General features: G+C 41.1%; 1 protein-coding gene across 5 annotated transcripts; it reads right to left on the bottom strand.

The window, feature by feature from the left end:
* Position 1: 1 nt before the first annotated feature.
* Positions 2-2,924, bottom strand: LOC113070333 (galactose-specific lectin nattectin-like). 5 transcript variants are annotated; one of them, XM_026243600.1, is made up of 10 exons: positions 2,810-2,924; positions 2,460-2,549; positions 2,267-2,296; positions 2,010-2,039; positions 1,859-1,888; positions 1,181-1,204; positions 1,007-1,089; positions 777-911; positions 356-467; positions 2-141 (listed from the first exon to the last, which is right to left on the bottom strand). In XM_026243600.1, the coding sequence occupies exons 2-10, from the start codon at positions 2,515-2,517 to the stop codon at positions 44-46; spliced, it is 600 nt and encodes a 199-aa protein (XP_026099385.1). In that variant the 5' UTR covers positions 2,518-2,549; positions 2,810-2,924; the 3' UTR covers positions 2-43. The 5 variants fall into 5 exon arrangements, with proteins under 5 accessions (XP_026099385.1, XP_026099384.1, XP_026099388.1 ...); XM_026243599.1 differs by having other exon boundaries at positions 2,201-2,296; XM_026243603.1 differs by lacking the exon at positions 2,267-2,296.
* Positions 2,925-20,283: the final 17,359 nt, after the last annotated feature.

Below are 20,283 nucleotides of genomic sequence, written 5' to 3' on the forward strand. Positions count from 1 at the left end.
ATTTTTTGTTCAACTATTCCTTTAATGCAAGACAATAAGACATTTACAATTTTACATGAAACGTAAATGCTCGAGTGTATTTCTTCACACACACATAAGGCTTTTTAATATGACAGGGGCTGTCATTCCAGTTGCTCGAGGCTATAGCAGGAAGGAAAAAAGTCTATTATTGTTACAGTATAAGTATTCTGATCAAATGTAATGCTTCTTAAGGTAATACAGCCAATTCTATTCCTTTACCATTTCATAAACATTAGGTGAAGTTAAAATACAGTTCTACATTCGGCTGGTTATTGGATAAAAATAACAAAGATATAAATAGTGATGATATTTCATAAACATTTAAAACACTCACGTTGATAGTTCATCATAAGACAGTGCTCGTTTCTATTGGTATTGTCAGGTTGTGAAGGAGCCCATATCTCTTGGTCCAGTTTTGATCCATCACTCCAGAGCCATGTTCCCTCCTGTGAACAGAACACCATAAAGGACACTCCGTTTCCATCACACACCTACATGGCATTATTTGATATTCGTAAATATAAAAAAACGTTCACACCAACCATTTGGATCACAAGTTCACGATGTTAACGCATCAAAAACATGTTTGTGTTTCTCTATAGAAACCAGTAGACCTACCATGCCAAACATATCAGCTGTATCCTAATCTTACTTTTTATTCTATGACATAACTCAAAAACAACTACAATATACAAAAGAAAAATAAAAAGAATGGCCATTGACAAGTACGCTAAACAAATGTAAAACAAACATACTGAAACAGCGTCATAGCCTCCTATCCAGGCCTCAGTTGCAGCTTGAGTTTGATATTTAATCATGAACTGTACGAAGGTGTACTCCTCATAACTGTGTACAGAGGCCAGGTTCCCATCGTAGCCCAAACACTGTTTCTAAAGAGAGTAGGACATAAAAACTATTGTTAACTAACTGAAAATTTCAAGACTTAGAAATGAAGGAATCCCTATGATAAGATGGCATCTCATACCTCTGCGTCAATCCAGGAACGCTGAAAGTTAAAAAAGCGGAAGCATCTACCTTTATATGCAGACCATCCACTTTCACAGGTTTCTGTAAGAAAGATAAGTTAGTATTATTGCTGCCTTAAACCTTTAGTATTTTCATTAAACTGAGATCAGATTGATATTGTATGTATACGCACCTTGTCTGACCAGGGTACAGGTCCCTGTTTAAAATGTGTAAATAGCACAAAGAAATAAACAGAACAAAGATACAAATTAAACAATGTTTAAGTTTGTAATTGTCCAATTACAGAGACCATATAATCAAATGTAAAATAGCATTGCATAGTCTTCAAAAGAGTTGAATTCTTGTTAAAATTACAAAGTAATTTAGTGAAGGGCAGTGAGAGATTTTCTCTCATTAGATTTCATGGATTAAAATAAGGACATAGACAGCAGCTGCTAAATTAGGCGCAGTCACTTTAAAACACAATGCATCCAAATTCTTTCTCAACTGTTTACATTCACTTAAGTGGTAACCGACCGCCAAGACAGGTACAACATAATATTTTATGCATTTGTCCGTTCAAGAGCAAGAAGAGGCAAAACTCAATTTGGTGTTGAAGGGCTGAGATGTGGCTCTCTGTGTGCACAGAACACAGCGCACTGATGCTGAATTAAGCTTTTCACCTCTTTTTGTGTTTGTATGTTAATGTTTTTGTTCACTCAGGTGCAGACGGAGAACTCAGTTCGGTGTTTGAGCTCTGTCCACATCCGTGGGTCCCTATGATCATCACCATCTTTCACCCCACCAGTGACGACCCTGCTTTTGTCACTACAACTAGACAGAACAAATGTAACACACTAAAATATCTCACCATCGCTTCTGCAATTAAGAGGTGCTGTCTCTGAAATAATAAAAGAAAAATAATATATATATATATTAAACATTTTAATAATCAGATTACAATTTTAGAGCAAAAGAGCAGAACAAATGTAACACACTAAAAGACAGCATCAATATCTTACCATTGCTTGTGCCATTAAGAGGTGTTGCCTCTGAAATAATCAAAGAAAAATTATGTGTGTGTGTGTGTGTGTATTAAAAATTGTAATAATCAGATTACAATTTTATGTCTAAGTCCAAACTAACAGTCTGTGGGATTTGAGGTAAACTGCATAAATTAAAAACTGGGCCACATACACTTCACAATAATTACCTGAAGCATCCAGAGCAAAAGAGCAGAACAAATGTAACACACTAAAAGACAGCATCAATATCTTACCATTGCTTGTGCCATTAAGAGGTGTTGCCTCTGAAATAATCAAAGAAAAATTGTGTGTGTGTGTGTGTGTGTGTATTAAAAATTTTAATAATCAGATTACAATTTTATGTCTAAATCCAAACGAACAGTCTGTGGGATTTGAGGTAAACCACATGAATAGAAAACTGGGCCACATACACTTCACAACAATTACCTGAAGCATCCAGAGCAAAGAGCAGAAAGAAAGACAGACAAAGAGGCCAGACTGCCATTGTTCCTGAAATCAACCAGTACTACTGCACACCTGACAAAACATGAAGACAGAACAGTTTTTATTCATTATTAACCTGTTCTCAATATCCACATTCCAATATTGCCAGCTGTACAAGAGCCCTGTGCATCACTATGAAGAGGAGATATATATATATATATATATATATATATATATATATATATATATATATATATATATATATATATAAGCATTTCAAATTATCCATTGACTCGAGCCACACTTTTATGAAACAGTAAAGTGTAAAGTTTTGAACGGCTGAAAAACCTCACCCTCTATGAAGTTAGTCACGTCCAAGTCGTCTGTAGCTCTCTGCAGAACAACAAATGCTTGACTCTTCAAAACCAGATCATGACTCCCCTCTTTTTATTTGGTTCATACACAGAGGAGACTGCTGTCTGATTGGTTCCTGTCTCCAAAACCCACAACAAATCCTTATCTTACACCTAATCCCACACAGGAAAACCAGGAAAGTTATGATAAGAAATGAGATTCAGCACCACACATTACATAACCTAAAATCAATACAAACATTTGCTTGACTTGGTTATTTCATACATTAAAAAAATATATATAAATTTAGACTATGTATATCTATATAAGCGAGTATAGAGTAGGAATATAGAATGTGACAAATAGAAATATAGACTATGTATATTTGTACATGGAAATGTACAGTATTAACAATAAAAAACAAATAGTGCAGTAATGTGCAAATTGAGTTCAACTACGTGATAACAAAAGCAACAGTAATAGTAACAGATTTGAGATGAGGCTATATGAGTAATCTTTAATGTAATCAATAATCTTTACTTACTATCCTAATGATTTTTGGCATAAAAGAAAAATCTATAATTTTGAATGTTTTTTTTTAGCTATTGCTACAAATATACCCTTAAGAATTAAGGTTTTGTGCTCCAGGGTCACAAATTATGGATCTGCTATTTAAAATGCTGCTTTTTCATCTGAGATAACATTTTAAAATGTATCTCCTCCAAGAGCTCAATCTACAACAACCAAACTCAGGTTGGAATTATTTTTTCTAACTAGTCGAAATTTTCGTTAACAATTTTCGTTAACCAGATGATTATAACTATTAAGGGAGTTGACACTTTTGTACATTAAGACTTATAGTGTGTTTAAGCTGTCTATCACTAGCAAAGCTTAATGATCATCCTAGGATAACATGCTAAGTCATGCTAGCAAACATGTTAATCATGCTAAAAACCATAGATACGTACGAGTTAGATGCCCAAGACGGGGACACGAATAAGTGTCTGGATCAGTCGAATGTGGCATCTACCTATACATATCTATGGTAACAACATGTTAGCAATGTGTTAAATCATGCTATAAAAATGCTAATGACATGCTAACAAAACATTAATTATGCTAGGAACATGATTAACAATATGTTGATCATGCTAGAAACATGCTAGCAATATGTTAATTTTAGAAACATGTTATTCATGTTAACTTCTTAATCGTGCCAAAACGTGCTAATCATGCAAATAATGTGTTAAATCATGCTAGTATCATGCTAACAACATCTTAACTTTCAAACTTCAGCATTGGCAACTGCTTCAAACTTTCACACAATGTTTTTTTTAATCTAATTTCAAAGTTTGTTTGCAATCTTGACTCATCTAGTTAGGTTTAGCAATGTATTATGCACAAACATGAGCAATGTGGAATCAATGTTTGTACATGACCCAGTCAAACTCTCATCAAACTCTCTGAAGAAACACTGAAAAAGTAAACGGTGTTGAAAAGCAAATTGATGCAGATGTCTCACACATCCTGATTTTGCGGAGTTAGATGTATTTCTAGGTCAAGTTAGCTTAAACGCAGTACATGTAGGAAGGGCTTTAATATAATATAATATAATATAATATAATATAATATAATAAATAGAAAAAAGAAAACTGAAAAAAAAACTGAATAGAGCAAGCTAGCGTTAGAGGACTTTTTTTAAAAAAATAATTGTATAATAAATAAAAAGAAAATAGAATACAAAAAGATTAGTTTTTTTTAGATCTAAACTTTCAAACTTCAGCATAGGCAACTGCTTCAAACTTTCAGACAAGGCTTTTTTTTTATATCAACCTTCAAAGTTCATTTGCAAACTTGACTCATCTAGTTAGTTTTAACAATGCATCATGCTCAAACATGAGCAATGTTGAATCACGGTCTACATGACCCAGTTTATCAAGCTTATATTGAAATCCTCCTACTTTTTTCTTTGAAAAATTTGGTAACACTTTATTTTACGGTTATATCTATTAGTTGCTTATTAGCATGTATATTACTAGAATATTAGTCATGTATTAGTGCTAATTAAGCACATATTAATGCCTTATTCTACATTCCTAATCCTACCCTAATCCTACTAATTAGCAGAAAATTAAGAGTTAATTGAGAGAAAGTCATAGCTATTAGTAATAAGCAACTAATAGATGTAACCATAAAATAAAGTGTTAACAAAAATGTTTATGATTGTTTTGTGCAGTTTATACAATTATTGATTTATTTATACTACATTTTTCAAGGCACACCCCCAACTGCTCCCCGGGTACCACAGGAAAAATGTTAAAAAGAGTTAAAATGGAGTTAAATTCAACAAGAAATAGATTAATACAAAGGAGATTTAAACCAGATTAATTTCTTTATTTTATGTGTAAAATTCACAGTTTATCCACAAGCAAAACTGGCTTGAATCTCCTTTGTATTCATATTTGTCTGGCTGAATTTAACTCTCAATTTAACTCCCTGAGGCTTATAAATAACAACAACAAATGCACTTGTTTGATACATTATTATTACATGAATATTATCATTATTTAAATATATTTGAGCCTTTTTTCTGAGTATATACTCTCATACCATGATGTAACTCCACAACCCTACCTAGTACTGTTTTCCTCCATGTTTGCAATATCTCTACAAAGGAGATGTAGTGCAGCTGCTAGAAGATTTCACCTTTGGAGAAGATTTAACACTCGAAAACTCAAAGTATTACAACTTAAACTTTAAGATGAACAATAATTATAATGGCTGACTAATATATATATATCACGTCCCTTGCTTGCAGTCAGACTGAATCTGATCGTGGTTGGGAAAGGGACATCGAGGCTGTCATTGTCTGAGTTGCACAGATAGGATGAAGAATACTTGATGAAGCCTCTGAGCCACACAATCTTGAACAAGAGCAGGAGAACGTGTGGGACAATCAGGCTGTTACTGTGTCTACTCTCCATGATCACCATTACCTGTAAAACATTTTATATCCCATGTTGTTAGCTTTCCATTTCATGCCAAATTCAATTTCATATCTTAATAAAGTGAAATTAAGTGACTGTTACGAATGCATACAGGAAACTATCCAAAATTGGATCCAAAGATCCAATTGCAGTGTTTTAATGGGGTAATCCAAAAGCAAATCCAAAACAGGCAGGTGGTCAAAAACATCGAAAGCAGTCCAAAATACAAGAAACATGAAAAACACAATAGATACAAGAAAGCCAGGTGATGGAAAACAAGAACTCCATGAAACAGATAGAAACAGACCGGTTTATATAGACAGGTGAAAACTATTAAATTGGAGACAGCTGAGTGCAATTAACAGGTGTGAAATTAACAGTGATGAAGGGACAAGGCTTTGTGGGAAATGTAGTGCCTGCAGTGGGGTGCCTATGGGGAAGTGAGACCACTAGTGGACACCCAGGGAAACACAAACCAGACACTGTGACAGTGACGTGAACTTCCGGTTTAGCGTCTGCCATATGAGGCCACATAAGTTGGCAAATCCGGCCTTTGAATTCTGTTTTAAAACCTGATACAGTGTTATTTTTACACCATGTGTATTTGTAAGAGACTCTTGACGATTATTGCAATCTTATTTGAGTTCCAACGATGACTAAATAGCCCAAACGACAAAATAAGACCGATTCAGCTGCTACCGGCACTTTGTCTCTGGAAATGACTAAGTTTGATCAAAAAACGTTCTATACCTGTGCCAATTATTATTACTATTAGCAGGCTTGAAAGTTAAATTCATGCAAATCTGATGCTTACGCCATTGAAATTCAAGGCAAAATTCCTCTGGTACAAGAAGAAGTGTACTACATTTTCATCTCTGAAAGAAGACCTCAAATTCCAGAGTAGGCGCTTAATGAGTCTAGAAACCGCTACCTCAGAATGGATGACCAGTCTTAACTCACTCGAGCCAACAGTTGTTTCTAATCAAAAAAGATCACTTTACTGCAAGTCAAATGCCTGGACTAAGAATGTCATTGCTGCAGATCCAATCTTCGCCTAGTGGAATTCTGGAAGGTCTGGAAGGCCCACAGCCAACAAAGTTCATGGCTAATGCTCTGGCAGAGATATTTGATCTATCTACCTGAACCTCCACTCCTTGCTTGTGCTCATTGTACACTTGTGCCGAAACCTGCAGAAGGTAGCAGTCCAAGAACCTTCGTTTTCTGTTTCCAGTGCTATGACGTTGAGAAGGATATTTGATGAAACTAAGCCAGGGTGGGAAGCTTAAGTTAAGAGACAAAAAGTCTGCCCGGACTTTCTGCGTGAGATTGCCAAGAAGCATGCCGCTTACTATGAGGTGAAACATCTTCTAAGGTCCATGCCAGATATTAAGTACGGTCTAAAGCAGTGGTCGGCAACAGGCAGCCCGTGGGCCAAAAATGGCCCTCCAGCAATAATATCAGGCCTGTGCCCACAGCCAGATTATTTTGATAGCAGCCGGTTCTGAAATAGATCTGTCATGACAGAAACAGTTACTCACAATCAGAGTATGTGGGTGGAGTGGATTTTTGTTGGAGCATCGTGGTTTTCACATAGGTGTAAATCCACTGAGGTGACATATTGATCCAAGATGGCGCCGAGCATGGCTCCGTGTTGCCAGCTCAAAGTAAACTTTGCAGTGTTTTGTTTGTTTTACTGTTTTTTTTTTCCTTCTTTTTTTCACTTTTGAATTGCAGCAGCCTTTGTAGTGCTGCGGTGATGCAATTAGCCATCAAATGCAGATTAGTAGGATGTGTTCTGAATTGGGATAGTCTTTATCGCGCTGCTGTGTCGGCCTTCAAATGCAGCCTTCAAAGGGCGTAGCCCATGAAATGAACTATTGATCGTATTAGAAAAGTAATAAACCACCCATTACAATCTGGTTCAAATTTCATTAGAATCGAACCGTTTACTTGAACATTTTCAGTCCAACTGAGCCATCAATCTGATTACAAACAGATTATTTTGGATGTAAACCTCACACTGACCACATAACATCAAATTTGTCACAGTGCCAGCTGAAAGTGATAAGCAATAAATCATATAATACAGTTTTTGTAAAGATTCTTTAACCTTACGGAATAAATGCTAATTGTTTTTAATTACTCCATGTTGTAATCATGATCCTGCCTTTGGTGATTGGCCCCACTATTTGTGTCTTGCAGCTATATTAGGTGTGTTCAATGAGTGGTCCACTTGCAGTCTAGGTCAGAGTTGAAAACGGAACTGTCAATTCATTTTTTTAGCGTAAATAGTTTGAGGTTGATCACTCATTGTCCAAATTGCACAACATATAACTTAAATGGCACAAAAAAAAAACTGATTTTCTGTTTGTGAATGACACTGAATATGTGTTGTGTATGAATTTGAATTAACAATTAATAGTGTTTATTGTTGTATTCTGAAAATAAATATTTATGAATATGAATGAACTCTTATTAATTATAATTGTTTTCAGTGAGGTACCATGGGTCTGATGCCCATTCCAACTTAAACAGTAAATTTTCATCATTTCATTTCAAAGAACTAATAAATTTCTACCTTCTATTCAAATTTCATGTAAATATATGATAAAATGAAAGTGAAAGTCATAAATACTAACAGGCAGAAATACTGTCCATTAAACTAATGATGAGTTGCCCATGCTGGAAATATGTTACAAGAAAAAATGTGTGAATAGTAAGCATTTTCGGTCACATGTGTAACCCATCTTGTCTGTCTGCGTTGTGTTCTGGGTTGTTCTCAAGTAGACACAGGGGCACTGGCTGTCTACATACATTTGTAATCAAAACAAATACAAAAGAAAAATATCACAGATATTCCCAATAGAAAAACACATTGTAAATTCCCCTTAGTCATTCATTAATTCCATTAGATAAACCACACATATATTCATTCATTCATCTAGAACAAATATACACAAAATCACAAAAAAAACATACCTGCGGTCATAAACAATATGGCAATGAGTGTTGCGTGACATCAGATTAGCATCTAAAAAAAAATAGCATCATGTCAATACAATGTTAATGGCCTGCCGAACAGCTAGCTCACCACGTGCTGCAGCAGCTACCGAACTGCATTTAACATATAAAAGACACAATATCGCGGCTCGTAGTTCATTAAGACTACTGCAAGATTCACTCATCATCATAGACACTCTTACACAGTGATAAGTCAACAAATAAGTGATAATAGCAACTTATATCCGTTTTATTATCGGAGCAACCTGACGTGAACTCACCTGTCAAATCCAGCATTGCTCTGCGGTCAACCTTGCGCGGCGTCTGATGACGTCACACGCACGCACTGCACTAACCTGACGGGCCTGCAGAATGAACTCAAAACGAAACTCCCAGTAATACAAAAAGAAATATTTTTGGTGGAATTCAATTCAACAAATAAACCTGCTACATTCACCCCCCCTGAATTCCACTTAAATAACGACACCCCTGAATTCTATAATAGCACCAAAAATGCATTAATGTAAACACACTCGTACCCAGACCAAATAACAATGAAATCTAATCCCAAAGTTCAGTAAAAACTATCCGTAAAACAGATCAAGAGAAAAAAGAAGGTTGATCAGGCCCTCATCTTCTCAGGAACATAAAGGTGCAGACTACATCCCCAAACATCTGGTCCCCTAGCTTGAAAACCCCCACAGTACGGTTTCACATTCAAGGAAGCGAAAAAAAAAAAAACCCAGTTTGAAAGGAGAAAAACATAACGGTGTGCATTCTAAATCAAACTTTCTGAGGCAAAGAGAGGCCCCATATAACAGGTCTCTGAACCATACTCTCAATAAGCCTATTGACAGACCAAACCACCCTCCCAGTTCTAGTTACGACCCTGCCTTGAATTCTGTTATCAACTACACCAGTCTGAGTCACAGTAGAGTCAGCAGGTGAGCAGGCTTGAGTGGGGGTTGAATCAGTCGGAGACGTATCAACATCAGTAGGTGCATTTGACTGAACAAGGTCTGGGTCAGACAGAGTCACTTTAGATGAACTGGCCATGAGCGTGAGACTCATCCTCAAGTTCAGGAATAGAAACTTCTTCATCTGCTGAAGCCTCAGCAGCTCGATCTGGGTCTGACAGAACCCATGAGGACGTCCGTGCCAAGGAAGACTCTCACTCCAGATTGCTCAGGCTATCCACATCTCCGCAGACACTTGTGCCTTCAACTTCTGATGAGCTGACAAAAGACTGATTCTCCAGGGTGTCTTGGATAGGAAGGAAGCTCACGTCAAGCAAAAGGTTCCTGTGCACAACCTTGCTCTGGCCAGAGGCATCACTGATCTTGTAGATGTGAGTCTTGGGGTTCCGCTCCACTACCGTATACACTGCAGGTTCCCACTTGTCGGCCAACTTCTTTTTTCCTTTCTCTCCCTTGTTCGCGAGCAGCACTCGGGCTCCGACATGTAAGGAAACTCCTCTGACCTTTTTATTGTACTGACGAGCCTGCTGTTCCTGCTCTTTAGGGGCATGCTGCTGGGCGATGTTGGCTGCCTCAGACAGGTAAGATAGCAGGGTCCTTGAGTAGCTGCTGAAGTCTGTCACAGTGAGATCATGCAGAACAGACTGAAAGACAACAACTGGGAGCCTCGGAACGCGGCCAAACATTAAGTGGAAGGGTGCATAGCCGGTTGTTTCGTGAGCAGTTGCATTGTATGCAAATGTCAGCGTCTGGATCTGCTGTGGCCATTCTTGCTTGGCTCTCAGAGGAAGCCTCCGTATCATGTTGCCCAGTGTGCGGTTAAAGCGCTCTGTGCCCCCGTTGCCCATTGGGTGATATGCTGTTGTATGAGACTTTGCCACCCCAAACAGCTGCAGCAACTCGGACACCAGCTCACTCTCAAAACTAGGGCCCTGGTCAGAGTGGATGTGCTCAGGGAACCCGTAGACACAAAATACACGATCCCATAACTTTCTGGCCACTTGCTTGGCAGTCTGGTTCCTGCAAGGAAAGGCAAAAGCCAGTTTCGTAAAGTGGTCAGTCGCCACCAGCACATTAACAGAGTTCTTGTTCTTATCCTCTGCTGACCAAAAATCAATGCAGACCAGTTCCACTGCAGCGGAAGTTTTAATACTTTCCAAGGGGTCTCATGCTGAGGGCTCCGGGGATTTTGCAAGTACACACCTCTCACAGCATCGCACATGCTCTCTCGTATCTCTCTCCATACTGGGCCAGAAGAAGCGCTGTCTCGCCAGATGGAGCGTCCTTGCCTGTCCTTGATGCCCTGCAAAGTCATGAACTCCCTTCAAGGCATCACCCCTCAAACTGGCTGGCAGTAGCAACTGGAATCTTTTCATCCTACTCACAGGGTCCCTCGTTTCTCGATACAAGACACCATTCCGAATGACTAGCCTCTCCCAGTGTTTCAGTAATGCCAACAAACTGGGGCCCATACTGTGCCTTTCTCGTCTGGATGGCCGACGTCTGCGGACCACAAACAGGAGAACCGAAGATATAGTGGGATCCTGAAGCTGCTTATCTTCCAATTCGCGCAGAGTGAGTGAGGGCAGGGTACACTGGCCTGCAGATTGCAGCTGTTGGACATGTTGGCCAAGACAAAGAGCCCTGTTCTCCACACCACTCCTCCAGGAACTGTGAGAGGCTAGAGCAGCTTTGACTTCAGCTGCACTGTAGGAGCCTGCAGTGTCATGTGGTGGCTCATGCTGTTGAACCGCTTGGTGGTGTTGGACGCCCAGTCTGAATGTCTGTTGCTCCTCCTCAGCTTCTGCACCTTCAGCCTCCTGCACTAGGCTACCATATGGCTCTTGGGTCAGACGCCTGCTAACTGAAGTGGTAAAGGGATCTCGACTGAGTGCGTCTGCTACAACATTTTTTGGGCCTGGGATGTATTTCAGGTCGAAGTTGTATGAAGACAGTTTGGCTACTCATCTCTGTTCATATGCATCGAGCTTGGGCTTGGTCATGATGTGGGTCAGCGGGTTGTTGTCTGTCCACACGGTAAAGTTATGTCCCTTCAGCCAGTGACTGAACTTCTCAGAGACGCTCCATTTCAGTGCCATAAACTCAAGACGATGAGCGGGATATCTTTGCTGTGACTTGCTGAGGGTCTTACTGGCAAAAGCAATGGGGCGAGCCTTGTCCTCCCCTACTGGCAATTGTGACAACATAGCCCCAAGCCCGTCCAGGGATGCATCAACGGACAGGATGAATGGTCTGGAGAAATCAGGATGGGCCAATACAGCACAGTTGAGCAGATCTGTCTTGAGCTTCTGGAAAGCTTTTTCGCATTCAGGGGTCCAATCTGCCGCAGTCAGCTTCCTGTACATACCCGCACCTACTCCACTCCTACCAGTCCGGCCTCTCCTCTTCTGGCCTGCCGTCAGGGCAAACAGGGGCTTGGCAATGGCTGAGCATCCAGGGATGAAAGACTGGTAGAAGAACACCATGCCAAGAAAAGACTTCAGCCTCTTTACAGATGGAGTACGACCATCCTTCTCCATCAGAGCCTCCTTTGGCATCTTGCAGATGGCATCAACCTTGGTGGGATCCACTGCAACCCCACTTTGGTCGATGACGTGACCAAGGAACCTCACTGACCTCATAAGAAGGTGGCATTTCTTGGGGCTCAGCTTGAGGTTGTTGTCTCTGAGCTTACTGAAGACCACATGGAGCCTGTTCAGTGCTTCCTCTTCAGTGGGCGCAAAGACAAGTAGGTCGTCTAAGTAGCAGAGAAGGCTTGTGAAGTTAAGGCTTCCAAAGATGCTCAGCATCATACACATGAACGATGCTGGGCTGTTACAAAGCCCCTGCGGCATCCATTTGTACTCGTACAACAGGTGTCGTGAAGGCTGTATACTTCTTGTGGTCTTCACACATCGGAACATTATAGAAGCCTGAGGTCAGATCCATTGTACTGAAAACAGCATTACCTCCCAGTGCTGTTAGAAAGTCGGCCTGATGAGACAGTGGGTGAGCATCTTTTAAAGTCCGTGCATTCAGCCACCTGAAGTCTGTGCAGATTCTGAGCCCAACATCTTTCTTCCACACCATGAGGAGAGGGGATGCATACTCACTGATGGACTTGCGGATGATCCCCCTCTCCTCCATGTCTGAGAGCACGCATCGTAGCTGTTGGTAATATGCAGGAGTGACTCTCCTATATGGCATGCAAAATGGGCGATCATCTGCGAATGCTGTGCACAAACTCTCTCGCCTCGCCACAATCAAGTGAGTGTCTGGAGATGTCGTCATACTCTCCAACCAGTTCGACAAGACGTTTCTTCGCCCAAAAGCTAGCCTGGCATGAGTCAATGTCCAAATCGCTCAACCCCAGGTTGGACAGGCGTTCTTTGAGGTCAGCATCCGTGGCAGCTGAAACTTTAACACTCTATGGCTCCAAGGCCTTTATCTCACACTGACCTTGCTGAACATTGAAGTCCTCCACAGCAAGACACGGGAACACATCAGCGATGATGGCATTACGTCTCAATGTGATTGGCTTCGGCGAAATGTTTGTCATCTTCAAGGGCACCCACCTGTCAGCCCACATCGCAGTAATGACACGACCCACAAGGACATCCCGTGAACTTGACCTGGAATCACATGGCTCCACAATGACTGTGCTGCCTGGAGACATCAGGACCTTGCTGGACAGCCTACCCCACACCAGGTGTTCATGCTGCGGTTCCAGTGTGAAAGCATGAGGCAGCTTAAAAGGGCCGATCTTGTCTGGGACATCCTCACTCTTCCATCTTGTGGTGCAGGACAGCATATCAAGGAACTGGTCACAGTCTGACGGTACTTTCTTGCCTCCAGCTGATATGAGTCTCCAGTAGTTTTCATCGCTCTTCATGGTACGTGCGAGGTGCTTGAGGACATTTGAACATCACGCTGGCCCGGCACAAGCAGAACAGGAACAGCGCACTTCACTCCATACACAGACAGCGTCAAGTCATAAACACCTTTGGGACGTGTCTGTTTTCTCCACAACCGACAAGCACAATTCTTTCGGCTGATTCAGGCTCTTTAAGAAGGACTCCCGCCGTCTTGAGTAATGCTTCAGCCCCCTCACTCATTGTACAAGCCATGGATCCTGAGTCAATCATGCCCTTCAGCTCCACCTTGTCATTAACCACAACCTGGACATAGAATAATTCACTGAAAGCTGGCACCTCAGCAGACACTTGAACCAAGACCTTAAGACCTTCTGGTACGGCTGAACAGGCATTAACGTAAAGTAGCTCCAAGTCCTCGTCTCCAATGAGGGTTTCGTGTTGATCCCCCACACTGCCCCTCTCCAAGTGTGGGCTCTCTACTTTCCTGCCAGCGGCCCTCGTCTGGCATTAGCCTGGCCCACCCGCTTCCGTCCATACTTGTCACAGTCCTTCTTCCAGTGACCAGGAGCAAAACATGAGAGACACAGGTTTTCTCTCCTGCAATGTGTGAGCGTGGAATGTCTGACATCATCACAGACTCTACAACTCCTCCTCTGAAAGGGCATTGGAGCATATGATGGCTCTTGTGCAGGGGCTTGGACATTCTGACGCACCACCAAGTGATCTAAAGGACTGATCAGTGCATTCATGCTATTCACACCAACAGCTGCGGCAGTGGCTGTAGTGGCGTGACTGGACTGGGGAGCTTGAAAGAATGCTGGTGACTGTGCATGTTGTGAAACAGACTGTGCATGGGATGGTTGAGGCAAGTGAACAGCTGGGGAATTGGGCACAAACTGTTCTGCTAAAGGCGAAAGCTGTGATGTTGGCGTCTGAACTGATGCGTTAGCAAACATAGTGGCTTGAGGCGGAACGAACCCCTGGGAAAAAGGCAGCTGAAACTGGGGCTCTGCTGGTGCTAGTTGAGACAGCTTTGGCTCTTGTGACATGGCTGACTGGGTGTGTGTCTCTGTGGAGTATGAGAACTGGTCAGCGTGCGCATCCTGAGTTCCCTCTGGTAGGCGTCAATGCGTTCCTGGACCTCGCTCGTGGTCCATTCCTCGGCCACCTTGAAGCTGAGTCTGTTAGAGAGTATGGGGTCTGGGCAAAACTTGATAAACATCATGCATACCTTCCGTCCCGTATCTTCAACACTTCGTATCTGTCTCTTTAGGCACTCGTCAGCGATATCAATGGCATTATTCAACCTGATCCAGTAGTCCATCACCCCTTCGTCTCGCAGTGGCCTGGTGTTATAAAAGTCAGCCATTGGCATGGATGAGTAGGTCAACTCACTAAAGTGTTGTTTCAGTATGTCAAAGACAAAGTCGGGAGTAGCGTGAGTGGAGTGATGTCGTAGGGTAACCCGTACTACATCTCTAGCCTTCCCCCTTAGCTTAGCTAGTATCTCCTGTAGCTGCTGGTGTACTGGAACATTACTCTTACGAAAATATGCCCCTACCATTTCCACCCACTCCTGGACAGAACACTTATCACTGCTATCACCCCTATAAATAGGAGGCTCCTTAGCATCAGATTGAATTACTAGCCTAACACCGGACAAATTAAACTCCGTTGGTTGCTGTTCAGGCTGTGAACCCCCCTTTTTTTACAGAGGTGTCATGTGCTGTTACATCCTTATTACGTTGCAGCTGGTCTGCAATAGACTGGCCAATTTGTCTTGCTAACTCTGTAATAAGGGCTCTTACATCATCACTAGAGGCTGATTGGGTACGCTGCTTACTTGGGGAAAGACTGGGGGAAAACTGGACACGACTGGAACACGCCCTGGGCGTTCTCAACCCTCCCACATCAGGCGACTGAACCTCGTCCTCGAATAACCTCCCCCTCCCAAACCCCACAGTAGCATACTCATCCCGATCAGAAACACCCATACCCACTGGTGTATTTACTGAGTCCATTGTGCAACACTTGGGTGAAACAATGCAGTCCCCATGGTGATCGAAGTGGCGTCGATACTCGAAGAATCCAGAAGGTCACGGCACCAATGTAACCCGTCTTGTCTGTCTGCGTTGTGTTCTGGGTTGTTCTCAAGTAGACACAGGGGCACTGGCTGTCACAATGTAGTTTATTATCTGCGGTCATAAACAATATGGCAATGAGTGTTGCGTGACATCAGATTAGCATCTCAGTCAAATCCAGCATTGCTCTGACTGTATTCACATAAATCACATTTAACCTCTTTTCATAAAGAAAAACTACATACATTTGTAATCAAAACAAATACAAAAGAAAAATATCACAGATATTGCCAATAGAAAAACACATTGTAAATTCCCCTTAGTCATTCATTAATTCCATTAGATAAACCACACATATATTCATTCATTCATCTAGAACAAATATGCACAAAATCACAAAAAAAACATACCTGCGGTCATAAACAATATGGCAATGAGTGTTGCGTGACATCAGATTAGCATCTAAAAAAATAGCATCATGTCAATACAATGTTAATGGCCTGCCGAACAGCTAGCTCACCATGTGCTGCAGCAGCTACCGAACTGCATTTAACATATAAAAGACACAATATCGCCGCTCGTAGTTCATTAAGACTACTGCAAGATTCACTCATCATCATAGACACTCTTACACAGTGATAAGTCAACAAATAAGTGATAATAGCAACTTATATCCGTTTTATTATCGGAGAAACCTGACGTGAACTCACCTCAGTCAAATCCAGCATTGCTCTGAGGTCAACCTTGCGTGGCGTCTGATGACGTAACACGCACGCACTGCACTAACCCGACGCGCAGGCAGAATGAACTCAAAACGAAACTCCCAGTAATACAAAAAGAAATATTTTTGGTGGAATTCATAAGTATACAAATAAACCTGCTACACATGACTTCAATTGTAATTAATGTATCCACCTTTTTGCTCAATGCGGAAGTAAGCCTATGGGTGAGACTTCTGTTTCTTTAGCTGCTAAAGGTTAATAACGGGGAGAGTAACAACATGCTGTAAATGGTAAAACTGTTTGCAGTGCAAACCAGTGTGTTCTTAAGATAACACATTCAAATAATATGATAGGATACATCAATTGTCAATATCAAGCAGAATAATCAACTGTTAGCTGGATGCAAATGAGACCTCAAGTTTTACCCAAATAAATTACAAATAGCGGCGCCCATTTTTAGGTAAGGAAAAAGGTGGATACTATTTTACTATATTCCCTGTTATAAAAAATATCCTAACTTTCACAATCCTCAACTGATCTTCACAATCCAGGTGTTTGAAAATGTTGTCATCATTCCTACAGTACATATCAGATTCATTATAATAACGAGTCATAAACACATCCACGGCTGTAAATCCCAGTTTAGTTAGAAAGGTAAGGGACCACTGAACAACATCTCATGGAGCACATTTAGTCCAACGAAGCAATACACTCCTGAACAAAATCTTAAGACCAGGGGATGCTTGCAAATTTTACACATTTCGCACTAGTGGATCATAACCGGGTTGTAAGTGCTGCTTCAAAATGCCAAAAGAAGAAACAGGAGCAAGAGATAAAAAATAGAGAGTAGGCAATTTATTGAAAACTGCATTTAAGGTCAAACAGGCTGTTCATCAGCTGATCAAAAGTTTAAGACCATAGCCATAAAAAGGTCAAATCTGCACAAAAATATGGCTTTCATGTCATTGTTTTTCAAGCAGTCATACTGTCAAGATCTCCTGATGGCAAAGGCAAAAAGGCTTTCTCTTTTTGAACGTGGCAGGATTGTTGAGCTGCACAAGCAAGGTCTCACACAACGCGCCATCGCTGCCGAGGTTGGACGCAGTAAGACAGTAATTTTACATTTCTTAAAAAATCCTGAGAGTTATGGGACAAAAAAGTCAAGTGGTAGACCCAAAAAGATTTCACCTGCACTGAGCCGCAGGATCCGACGGGTTGTCCGTGAAGACACAGGTCGATCCTCGACCCAAATTAAGGCCCTTACTGATGCTGACTGCAGCCCAATAACCATAAGACGTCATCTGCTAGAGAAGGGCTTCAAGTACAAAAAACGTCTTCAAAGGCCACGTCTCCTCCCACGACACAAACTTCCCCGTTTGGAATTTGCAAGGGAGCACCAAACATGGGACATTGAAAGGTGGAAGAAAGTTTTATTCTCTGACGAGAAAAAATTTAACCTGGATGGTCCTGATGGTTTCCAACGTTACTGGCATGACAAGGAGATCCCACCTGAGATGTTTTCTATGCGGCACAGTGGAGGAGGCTCCATCATGATCTGGGGTGCTTTTTCCTTCAATGGGAAAATGGAGCTTCAGGTTGTGCAGGGGCGTCAAACGGCGACTGGCTATGTGGATCTGTTGCAGCGGGCATCCCTCTTGACCGAGGGGCCCCGTCTGTGTGGTAATGACTGGGTCTTTCAACAGGACAACGCTGCAATTCACAACGCCCGCCTGACAAAGGACTTCTTCCAGGAGAATAACGTTGCTCTTTTAGACCATCCTGCGTGTTCCCCTGATCTAAATCCCATTGAGAACATTTGGGGATGGATGGCAAGGGATGTTTACAAAAACGGACGTCAGTTCCAGACCGTGGATGCCCTTCGTGAAGCCATCTTCACCACATGGACCAACGTTCCCACCAGCCTCCTGGAAACAGTCACATCAAGCATGCCGAAACGAGTGTTTGAAGTGATCAACAAGAACGGTGGGGCTACTCACTACTGAGTCCTTTTTTGACACTTTTAGTTTTGTTGTGAGTTTATTTTTGGGCAATGGTCTTAAATTTTTGATCAGCTGATGAACAGCCTGTTTGACTTTAAATGCAGTTTTCAATAAATTGCCAACTCTCTATTTTTTGTCTCTTGATCCTGTTTTTTCTTTTGGCATTTTGAAGCAGCACTTACAACCCGGTTATGATCCACTAGTGCAAAATGTGCAAAACTTGCGATGCATCCCATGGTCTTAAGATTTTGTTCAGGAGTGTAAAGTTGTAATATGGATCATAATTCCTTTGTTTACGTTTCAGTTCTTCAGCGACAGAACTGTTTGCATCCGTTATGGAATAACTAAGGGTCAGAAACTGCATCTTGGTAGTAAAAACATGGCATGGTTTTGCAGCGTACAGTGTCACAAACAGAATGAGACAATCCACCGGAAAAAAGAATGAATGAAAGATAGGTGAAAGATATTATATTTGAATTCTGGCGCTCTCTCATGACGCGCTCTGGCGCACCTGTCAGCTGATGGAGGCGGAACTTGTAGCGATCGCTTTTTTCTTTGTTTTATTTTTCAACAGTTTTCATATATCTGTGAGTGTGTTTTATGTTGAATGTGAATGTATCTGCATGATTACCATCTTTTTGAAAACAAAAAGAAAAAATTAAATCAGTTCACTCAGAGCAGAATTGATATTTTAACGTTTCTGTTCATGCGTTTCTCTGATATTATTACCATTCCAAACTGGTTCAGGTGAAGGAAATACCGGTTAATAATGTTATTTTTTTTAACAATATTCTTTGCCTATAATTTGCCTAATAATAATACAATAATAATAAAGTATAGCGTTTTCTTTACTCAAAAATAAAAGGAAAAAATAGAGATCTAACGCTTAGTCACAGTCTCCAGATTTTGGCCAAATGTAAGCAACTTAAAAAAAAAATCTATCAACACTTTAAAGACATCAAATTATTTTTAAGATATTAAAGATGTTTGCTGCATTGTTAAAAAACCGAATGCGGCCCGCAAATCATCTTCATCCGGCCCGCATGAAGAATATGTGCAGATCGCATATATGTCTTGAATTGTGTTTGCACTAAGTTAGTTTGTTTTTTGCTTGTTTGTTTTGCCCGGGGCAGAAAAGGAAGAGACGCAATTTGCCAAGTCAAATTGGGATATTTTAACACTGTTGCCGGAGGTCGTTTTTCATATCTGCGAGTTGAAGGGACTCCAATAACACGATATTCATCCCCTGGAATACAAATTTAAGCATGGGAACCCCACCAAAAATCGCGATTTTTAACTGGGGAGCCCCTCGAAATCCAATTGAGCTAGTTTTGTGCTTGTTTTGAGTAGTATTTGGGCAGGTTTTCTTATTAAAACCTGGCAACCCTGACAGAGACGCAACAAGAACAATCTACCAGACCGCAACATCAATAAACGGCAGCGACATCGTCGATAAGTGGTTGTGTGAGGGAGTTACGGTAGTTAACTCTAGTTTAAACGTATTTGGAGAAATAATGCAGACTGGATGAAGGTGATTATCAAATGCAGTAACGTTATACTGGTTAAATGTCTGCATGTTCGACTGAACGCATATGCTGGCTAGCCGCATAGGACAAATGCGCCAGTAGCACTTCAAACGACAAAAACACTTGAAATTATGTCAAAATGCACGGTTTTGGAGAGTGGTTTTGTAAACACTTAAATGAGTAATCGTAAAGAGCAGCGCTGCTTTTAAAGTGAAACTTACTGAAGTCTGTGAAATCATGGAAATTAAAAAGATAAATCACTCGACTGTTCTAGTCGCAGATTAACTTTTGTAGCTTGAATAAAG

This window comes from Carassius auratus, unplaced genomic scaffold, assembly GCF_003368295.1.
Source record: "Carassius auratus strain Wakin unplaced genomic scaffold, ASM336829v1 scaf_tig00003761, whole genome shotgun sequence".
NCBI classification, from domain to species: domain Eukaryota; kingdom Metazoa; phylum Chordata; class Actinopteri; order Cypriniformes; family Cyprinidae; genus Carassius; species Carassius auratus.